At 52.2% G+C, this 10,054-nt stretch overlaps 1 protein-coding gene and 1 long non-coding RNA gene across 2 annotated transcripts in view; both read left to right on the top strand.

Annotated features, from left to right (window-relative positions):
• Window positions 1-8,830, top strand: part of SERPINA6 (serpin family A member 6) — a 22,214-nt gene extending 13,384 nt beyond the window's left edge. The window contains exons 3-5 of the mRNA XM_029951936.1: window positions 3,081-3,351; window positions 6,826-6,973; window positions 8,410-8,830. Coding sequence (XP_029807796.1) covers window positions 3,081-3,351; window positions 6,826-6,973; window positions 8,410-8,595 — 605 coding nt within the window. The 3' untranslated portion in view covers window positions 8,596-8,830. The remainder of the gene's footprint in view (window positions 1-3,080; window positions 3,352-6,825; window positions 6,974-8,409) is intronic.
• LOC115301921 lies at window positions 3,739-4,095 on the top strand. The gene is made up of 2 exons (XR_003913357.1): window positions 3,739-3,801; window positions 3,985-4,095. It is a non-coding gene; the product is annotated as an uncharacterized LOC115301921 (long non-coding RNA).
• Window positions 8,831-10,054: the final 1,224 nt, after the last annotated feature.

Raw genomic sequence — 10,054 nt, forward strand, 5'->3', positions numbered from 1 at the left:
CATGTGTCCCTCTTGTGTATTTCTCTGTATGTTGTTTGCACTTTTGGAGTCTATCCAAAAAATCATCATCAAAATCAATGTTAAGGAGCTTCTTTTCCCCTATGTTTTCGGGCTATATGTTTTCAGATACTTTTTGAAAGTTTCTTTATTTATTTTGAGAGGGAGGAGGCAGAGAGAGAGAGAATCCCAAGCAGGCTCTGCACTATCAGCATGGAGCCTGATGCAGGGTTCAAACTCACAAATTACAAGATCATAAACTGAGCCAAAGTCAAGAGTCAGATGCTTAACTGACGTAGCCACCTAGGTGCCCTATGTTTTCAGGCCATATGTTTAAGTGTTTGAGTTAACTTTTGCGAGTGGCGTTAAGATACGGGTCCAGCTTCATTCTTTTGCATGAATACCCAGTTTTCCTAACACCATTTATACTTTTAACGTTTATTTTTGAGAGGGGGGAGTGGCAGAGAGAGAGGGAGACACAGAACCTGAAGCAGGCTCCAGGCTCTGAGCTGTCGGCACAGAGCCCGACTCGGGGCTCAAACTCACAAACCATGAGATTGTGACCTGAGCTGAAGTCGGCAGCTCAACCGACTGAGCCACCCCAGCCCCCACCCAACACCATTTATTGAAGAGACTATCTTTTTCCACTGAGTGATCTTGGCTCCTTTGTCAAATATTAGTTGGCCTAGGCACAAGGCTCATCGCCTGGTTTTCAATTCTATTCCATTGGTCTGTGTGTGTGTCTTATGCCAATGCCACACCCTTTTGATTGCTAGTTTTATAATATAGTTTGGAATCAGGGGGCACGATGCCTCTAGCTTTGCTCTTTCTCAGGATTGCTTTGGCTCTCCAGGGTCTTTTGTGTTTCAGTCCAAAAGGCAGGATTCTTTACACTCGACCGTGGGAGGGTCAAGGACTCTGGGAATGTTCACCCAGAAATGTTTCCAAGCATTCCCGCAAACTCCACAGGCCATTTCTCCCACAGGCTGTGTGCTCCTGCACGGTATCCTTGTCTCTTCGGAGGCCCCAGGGCCTTTGCACCATGCTAGGCACGTGGAAGGAGCTCAGTAGTGGTTGTGTAGAGATTCTGGCAACATTATCTTGGAAGAAAAGTACAGTAAGCCCAGGTCCAGGGACAGCGCTCTGGGGCCTGAGAGGGGGCTTGTGGGACAGGCATTGGCAGGTCACATGGTGGCATCGTCTGGCAGTTTCTCAGTGTTATGGCTGCAGAGGGGCTGACTGATGGACAAGTGTAGTTCCTGGTGATACAATCCGAGCGGGTTTGGAGATCTGAATGCAGAAGCAGCTACTGACAAGGGCGTGTGCTGCCTTGTTGTGCACAGACTTTCTAGAACACAGCCAAACTAGGTGGCAAGCCCCGTTTAAGCTGGAGCTTCCCTAACATGTTTCCAGCAGGCCAGTGTGATCAACAGCCACGACGGAGAGGCATAGCTGTCACCACTATACTTAGGACATGTAATGTGTCCCTGGCACGTTCCTTACTTAGTGGACTCTCTGGACAGCTTTTTTTTTTTTTTTTGAGAACATTAAAACTATTGTTAAAAGGTTTTTCTGCAGGAATCATCCTTGCTGTCCCCAGGTCACCCCCACAAGTTCCTAAGTTTCCCAACCATGAGTTCTCATGGCCCGAAGACTTTTCAAGAAGAAATCTCCTAAAGGAGAGGTTAGACCCCATTCTGTATTTTGTTTTGTGCCAAACTGGATACATTCTGCTTGCTTCTAGAATAGAAATGCTCCGTAAAAAGCAAACAGCAAACTTCTAAGGATGAAAAACCTAACAGTGAAAAAATTCACTTTTTCTTTTTTTGCTGTAAGTTGGACAGGTAACAGCCACAACTTAATGGGTGAGCCACCGCCACCGCCGTCAGTGCAGGGGATGCCAGACCTCCTCTGGAGGATGGTTTGAGGGCCTTCAAATGATCCCACTTCCTATGAGACAGTCAAACTGTGACGTCACACTCAGGCATCAGGGAGGGGCAGGCATAGGCTCCAGGCTCCGCATCCACACAGCCCTTTCCCCACATCCGCCCCCCTCTCCCTACTGCCGCCCTTAGTGGTGCCTACAGGGGGATTGAGTCTGAACGGAGCGAGCGCTCTGGCCTTGTGGTCCACGGATCCTGTAGGCAGGGGGTGGAGAAGGGTCTGCCTGGAGCTCTGCGCTGGCCGCCTCCGCACCACCTCCATTTGGGAAACAGAGACCTGGCAAGGGCTCCGGGGCTGGAGGCCAAAGGGGACCCCCTGGATGCAGGGTCCCCAGTCATCTCCAGACCTGGGGAGTCTTAACCTAAGGCACCGAGATCAATCCATGTCTTTATGTGTCCGGAGTTCTGTCACCTGTGAGAGGACTCGCAGCTGCTTGAAATGAGCCCAGAAGGCTCGAGGGAGCTCAGCAGGAAGGCTTTGGCTCTCAGGAGCCATTTTCCTCCCGGGAAAGCTGACCAGTCCATGAAGGTAGTGAGCTCCCCAACACGAGGCAGGCAGAGACGCTGGGGGATGCCATCGTGGAACATGGTAGAGGGATTCAAATCCTGCTGCTGGTGTGAGCCTGTGACCTCAAGGGCATCTTCTCATCTTGACTTTGACCACAAGAAATATGGTGTGGCTTTCGGGAAAGTGGACATGACCCTCCAGGCGGCCGGGGTGCCTGCTGGGCTTCTGTGGCCAGACGTTAAGGCATGGGGATGGAATGGGTGGTCCATTTCCCCAAACCTCTCCCACTCCTGACCTTGAATTTGCAGCCCAAGGTCCATTCGGCACCGTTTCCAGAGCCCCCCAATCCAGGATCCACTCCAGGCTCGGAGCCAAGGCCAAAATCTGGCTTACAGAATTCTACCCCCAAATCCAAGGGCCAGAATTCTCCTTGGTCTCCCTCCTTCTGTTTTTAGAAGCTCAGAAACAGAGCGAATCCTCAAGCCATGCCAAGAAGTGGAGAGTTCAACGGGTTCGAAAGTGCTGGGGACTTGGTCCCTGACCAGGAACGGGGGCTGTGATGCCTGCTCAGCGCTCTGATGCTGCGCCCCTCACAGGCCTGTCTCCTGCCCGCCCCCTCCCTCCTTTCCCAGGCACGTGGGCACACCCCTTCGACCCAGAGAACACCAGGGAGGAGAACTTCTACGTGAACGAGAGCGCCGTGGTCAAAGTGCCCATGATGTCCCAGTCGAGCGCCATCAAGTACCTGAAGGACCGGGCACTCCCCTGCCAGCTGGTGCAGCTGGACTACGCGGGCAACGGGACCGTCTTCTTCATCCTCCCAGATGAGGGGAAGATGGACACGGTCATCGCCGCGCTGAGCAGGGACACCATTCAGCGGTGGTCTGAGTCCCTGACCATCAGGTGAGCACTCACCCTCCCCCTAGACCCGCCCTCCAGGGCTCATCGCTTTCCGGTCTGCTGGGTCCCCAAAGGCCTGAGGTTCTCTGACCGAGAGGTGACCCCTATTTATCCATCTGTTGGCTGATCCTGAGATCCTTTGGGCCAGTCCACAGAGTGAGGTCCCCGTCCCTGGGAGGCTAACCCCCACCTTCTGCCTGGTCACATCTTTGCATCATTGGCTTAAACTGAGTTCACCAAATCCCCCCAGCCTCTCCTTATCCATTTTTATTATCTTGCTTCCCTGAGGTCCAGCATGGTTAAGACTCCTCAGATATCCCATAAAAACTACACCAAAATGACTGTTACCTTCATCACGGAACCAACCCCAAATCTGTGAATGGTTCCTAAGTCACTCAGAGATGTAGCCCTTCTGAAATCCATCAGTAGACAAGAAAGGAGGGACATAAGTAGGTAATAAAGGAGGAAGGGAAAGGGGTGAGGGGTGTATATGCCGACGGGCCAGGTGGGGAGGGGGGGACACCCAGCCAATGCATGCCCAACCCGAGGCCCTCGCAAGGATGCACACTCAGGGAGGGTTGACTGAGCATGGGAGCTGGGAATGAATGATGAATGAATGAACTCATTTCCCCCCAGGCACCTCTGAGCTAGAAGGCAATGAAAATTCTGGCCAAGCATGTGTGCAGCCCTGGCCCTCACCTTGGAGGAGGGGGCAGATGTCCTTGAACATGATCCTCACTCTCGTGAGACTGGAGTTGTCTGGGTGCCATCAGGGCAGCGCCGTCAGTGTGGGCCCTGGGGGGTGGGGGCTGGTGTGGACTCGGGGGGCCCAGGGGAAGAAGGGGGCACTGGGATCTGGAGTGGCTCAGGAAGGCTTCTGGAACAGGTGCCTTTTCTTTCCTTTCCTTTTCTTTTTTCTCTTTTTTTTCTTTCTTTTGTCTGTTTTCTTACCATTTCTTTTTCTTTCATTTTTCTTTCTTTCTTTTTCTTCCTTCCTTTTGTTTTCTTCTTGCCATTTCTTTCTTTCCTTTTTCTTTTTCTGTTCCTTCCTTTCTTTTTCTTTCTTTCGTTTCTCTCTCTTTTTTTCTCTCTCTCGCTCTCTCTTTCAATACACATAAATGGAAGCAGCAGCTGTATACCATGCACAGGCTAAGCAGGAAGGAGAGAAGGTGACTAGGACAGAACATGGACTTCAAAGACTCACATTCTAGGGGCGCCTGGGTGGCTCAGTCGGTTAAGCCTCCGACTTCGGCTCAGGTCAGATCTCATGTTAGTGGGTTTGAGCCCCGCGTCAGGCTCTGTGCTTACAGCTAGCTCAGAGCCCGGAGCCTGCTTCTGGTTCTGTGTCTCCTTCTCTCTCTGACCCTCCCCCTCTCATGCTCTGTCTCTCTCTGTATCAAAAATAAATAAAACATTAAAAATTTTTAAAAAAAAGACTCACATTCTAGAGCAGAAACGCAGACTCTGCTGGAAGTAACCGTGTACAATGGCGTCAGTCCTGTCCCAGCAGGAAGAGAAAGGAGCTAGTAAAGGTTCCATGCTGGGGGCGGGGAGGAGTGCCTGGCTGCCCCAGGGGACCAGAGATTGCTTTTCATTTGCACTGGGTGTTAAGCCCGGGCAAGTTCGGCCAGTGGAAGGGGCAGAGCTTGCCGGGGAGAGGAAATGGTGCAAACCCAGGCCGGGAGGCGGCGCCCCCAGGCACCCACAGGGCCGGGCAGCAGCAGCAGCAAAAAATGAGATGAATTCCACCTGAATGCCATTTGTAATCCAAGAATTTCTCAGGCAGAAACTCCAGAAGGAAGTTCAGCTACTTTACTGAGTTCAAGTTATTGTTATTTTGAGTTGTAGCCTCAGAGAGCTGCTCAGCGCTGGAGCTCCCGGAGAGCGTGGTCCCACTCAGAGGGGCCATGGAGGGGCCCAATGTCAGACCTTGCTCCCGCAGGAAAGAGCCCCGTGGTCAGCTCTGTGGTTCCCAGAGGTCCACTGGAGCCCTGGGCCCTGGGCCCATCGCACTTGACCTTTTGCATGGCCACGAGTGGCAGTGGGGTGGGTATGTGCCAGGGTGGGCCTGTGCTTGGGCAACGCAAGGAATCCCTCGCTGGCTCCTCACCATTTCAATCCCCGCCCCCCGCCCCCGTCCACGGGAGCCCGGGGTTCGGAACAGCGCCACCAGCTGGTGATCATGCACCGTGCATCAGGCAAATTCTGGCTTCTATTCTGTTGAAAAGGATAATCTTTCTCTTTACATCAAAAATAATCTCTTCACTAAAACACTTTGGCTTAAAAAACATTAATCAAAAACACACACCATTTTCTTCTAGATTTTTCTTAAAACAAACATTCAAGGCAGAACTTTGATTGGGACTGAATTTTCTACTTCATCCACATGACACCCGCTAGTCCCAGAAGTCAGCCCCTAAGGTTCCTTACCTCCAGGCTGTGTCACTCACTCTCCCACCTCACCCCTCCAACGATCACCTCACCCCTCCCTGGAGCAGCACCCCTCAGGGTCTGGCTATCTCCTTCCTCCTGTGGAAGTCTCATTGCCCCCACACAGAGCTCATGAGAGCCCTCTCTCCATCTCTCTTCCTTGCCCCTCCTTCCCTCTCCCTCCTCCCTCTGCCCTCCTCCCTCTCTGTCTCTTTCTCTCCCTCCCTCCTCCCTCCCTCTGCCCTTTCTCTCTCTGTCTCTTCCCCTCCTTCCCTCCCCCTCCTCCCATGAGGCAACGGGGCTTTGAGGCATCTAGTCCTAGCCTCTTCACAATTCTGCTGCTTCCCAGTGGTGTGACTTTGGGGAAGTTCCTCAGCTTCTCTTTAGTTCTCTCTGTCTGGAAACTGAAGATGTTGGCTCTAACTTCCTAAGGTTGCATGTGTGCGTGTGTGCGTGCATGTGTGCGTGTGTGTGCGTGTGCACGCGCACGTGTGTGTGTGTGTGTGTGTGTGTGTGTGCATGGGATGCCAATACAGGACGTCCACCAGGTGTTTGGTGCAGGCCGCTCTCCCCCACTGCCGGTTGATCCCCCTCTAGGGGAGACGCGCCCTTGGGGCCCTGGCCCCGCCCTGCCTTGCTGTGTCAGTGAGGACAAGCAGGAGCTTGTCTAAAGCCACATGGCATTAGTGGCAAAGCTGGGGCCAGGCCCGTGCTCCCAGGGGCCTCCCCCTGCTCCTCCCCTTCTGCCGGGGGGGGGGGGGCGCCGGGGGTCCACAAGGACTTCTTTAGGGACCTGTTCTTCGATGTCCAGCTGAACCACCGGTGGAATCCGCTCAGAGAAAGAGCTAAGAAAAGATTTAGCCATTTGGGCCCAGAGAGGCAGCTCGTGCGTGATGGGGGGGAGGGGACAAAGTTGCCTCTTGTTCTGTCCCTTCTGTTTTCCCCCGGAAAGCGTGTCTGGCTGGGAGGCAGGAGCTGGAGAGATCGCAGGGGAGAAGGAAGTAGGCTGGGAAAGGAAGTCTAACCCCATCCGCTTACCCCGAGCAGCCACGTGGACCTACACATCCCGAAGGTGTCCATCTCCGGAGCCTACGACCTCAAGGCCATCCTGGGGGACATGGGCATCACAGACTTGGTCAGCAACGGGGCAGATTTCTCCGGCATCACCCAAGAGGCCCGGCTGAAGGTGTCGAAGGTGAACGTCCCTGGAGCCCATCTTTACCCCCTAAAACTCACAGTACGAATAATACTGGCCCATGCACGGAAAGGTCTCCAAGCCCCAGGCTGAGAGCCCTGAGTCTTGTCCGCGCCCCTACTTTTACTTACAACAGGGTAAATGGAGGCCCAGCAGGGAAATGGGCTGTCTCCAAGGTCACACAGGAGCTAGTGACAAGGGGGGTGAGGCGGGGGGAAGCACATGCCAGGCATGCGCCCCTTCTGCCAGGCCACACAGAGGGGGGCGGTGTGCAAAACCAAGTCATCATGGCAGAACTGGGGGGCAGCTCGGACCCAAAAGACCCAGGAAAATGGGAGATGCCTGAGTGAAATCACCTCAGCCGTCTATCCATTACATTCATCACTCTCTGTTCTTCAGCCCTGTGTGCTGTTAGTCACTCAGTCACTCAGGACGTAAGTATTGAACGCCCATTCTGTGCCCCAAACTTCTAGGCACTGGGTAGCCCTGCTCTCACGGGATCTCACGGTCCTGTGGGTGACAAAACAAGACAGGGGACAGGAGAGAGCTCTAGTAGAAGCAACCCCCCACCAAGCACACAGACTTGGACTATGGTGGTGCCTTGCACACAGTATGTGCTCAATAAAATGCATGCTGTGTGAAGGACTGAGTCAGACAGCTACCTCCTTATAAGATGAGCATTATTCCAGCTTCTCAGAGGAGGAGCCCCCCTGGCTTGGGAAAGGTAGATAACCCCCCACGGCCACCAAGCTCATAAATAACAGCGTGACATTTGGCCCAGGGTTTATTTGACTCAATACCTCATTTCCCAAGATCAAGTACAGGGCTCCCTAGCCCAGCTCGGCTTCTTCCTAGCCACAGGTGCCCATTTACAGAGCTTCTCAGAGCCTTTGGTTCCTCACTGTACAGCCAGTGAGAGGCCCTGCCCGCTAGGATGTCGTTAATTAGCCAGTTCTGAGCCATGGAAGGCTCTTGATAGGAGCCACTCCAGCATTTTGCTGATTCAAAAATCCTCCCTAATTTGGATCACAGTGAGAGACAGCTCAAGAGTCCCTTTTCCATCCTGGGCAGGCCCAAGCACCTTGCACAAATTGGACCCTGGTATGTGACGAGTGAGGTGGAAAAGGAGGGAGGTCCCCCTCGCCCAGGACCCTGAAAGGAATGCCTGATATGGACACTGAAGTCCAGTTAGGACCTTGAGACCCTAATCTCCCTGCGGCAGGCTCCCCCTGCCCACGTGCTAGGGAAGAAGTCTAGGTGTGACCTGGGTTCTGGAGGTGGACAAAGGTGGCCCTAATCCTGGGGCTGCCCTCTCTGAGCCTCAGCGTTGTCACCACAAAACCGAGGGTGGGAAGGTTTGAAGTGAGGAGGAGGCATGGAAAGCCCCCAACACACAGCAGGTGCTCAGCGCCCCCTTCCGCCCCGCCCCCCAACAGGTGGTCCATAAGGCCGTGCTGCAGCTGGATGAGAAGGGCCTGAAGGCAGCTGTCCCCTCCAGGGTCACGTTCAAGGTGGCCTCCGAGCCTCTTGCCGTCCACTTCAACCGGCCCTTCGTGGTCATGATCTTCAACCACTTCACGTGGAACAGCCTTTTCCTGGGCAGGGTCATGAATCCCACCTAACGGGCGGCCCCCAGGAGCCCGCAGCCCCAGTGACTCTGCGCTCCAGGGCAGAAACGCTCCGGGGGGATGGAGGATCCCCCCAGTCTTCTCCAGGCTCTTCTGAACTGGGGCAGTTGACAGACTGGGATTGACAGTAATGAAATACTGTGACTCTGTGCTTTGATCGTTGGGCTCTGGCTGTGTAAGCAGCGGGAACTGGGGGAAGGGCATATGAAAACACTACTGTTTTTGTAAATGTGTGTAAGTTTAAAATTATTTCTAAAAAAGAAGAAATCATGCGAGCCAAAACACAGCAGAAAGGCATCTTTCAAAACTACATATATATGATATATATATCATAACACCTTTAGAAAAGAAAAAGAGGGGCTCCTGGGTGCCTCAATCGGTTAATGTTAGGACTCTTGATATCAGCTCAGGTCATGATCTTATGGTTGTGGGACTGAGTCCCAAACTCCCTGCTTGGGATTCTCTCTCTTTCCCTCTCTCTCTGCCCCTCCCCGGCTCACGATCTCGCTTTCTCTCTCAAAATAAATGGACAAACTTTAGAAAAGAAGTAAAGCAAAACAAACAAAACAATCTTTCAAAAATGAAGGCAAAATCAAAAAAAGGTTTTTAGAGAAACAAAAGCTGAGAAAGTTTGTCACCTTCACTAAGAAAATGTTAAGTGGTTCTTTAGGCTGAAACAAGATTCTAAATGGAAACGTGGAGCCCTACAAAAGAATGAAGAGTAAAAAGGTTTACTAAAAAGGTAACTGTAAGAGTCACCTTAAGGTGGCAACCGAGCGGCCATTCTGCTGTGGGTCGGAGAAGAACTCCTTGCACCAACGACCCCCACCCCACCTGCAGACCTGGGAGGTCCCGCACCAGTTTGAAAACAGCCAATCATGAAGCTCCAGCTTCCCATCACCCTGACAGAGGAGGCAACCTATCCCATCCTGCCATGTCCCTGAAATGCTCTTATTTGATAATCTGCCCTCCCAAGATCAAACCCAGGACCCCCTCAGCCATAAAAACCCCACCCTTCCCAAACCAGACGTGATTTCCCTGACTCCCCACTCCCAGGGTCACGGAACCTCGCCCGGGAATCGCAGATCCCAATAAAGGCTTTCTCGGCTCCATAACTTGGTCTCTTTCTTTCCTCTGTCTCTGCCTCCATCTATTAAATCTTACAGTAAATATGCGAATACACATAAAATATTGTTTAAATATCTTTCAAACGTAATTAACTGTCTAAAGCAAAAATAGTTATCAATTTAAAACTCCAAACTCTAATGCTCACTTTATCTCGACTCTGAAAAAAATGGATCTGGACACGATATTAAGCTTTGTCAGTAGAGGGCGCTAGAGAAACGTTGCCAGAGGAAGAGGTTTACCTTCCTGGTTTGGGGCAGAAAGCATTAAATGAGATAAAAGATGATAGATAGATAGATAGATAGATAGATAGATAGATAGATAGATA

The sequence above is a fragment of the Suricata suricatta genome, chromosome 9, assembly GCF_006229205.1.
Source record: "Suricata suricatta isolate VVHF042 chromosome 9, meerkat_22Aug2017_6uvM2_HiC, whole genome shotgun sequence".
Taxonomy (NCBI): domain Eukaryota; kingdom Metazoa; phylum Chordata; class Mammalia; order Carnivora; family Herpestidae; genus Suricata; species Suricata suricatta.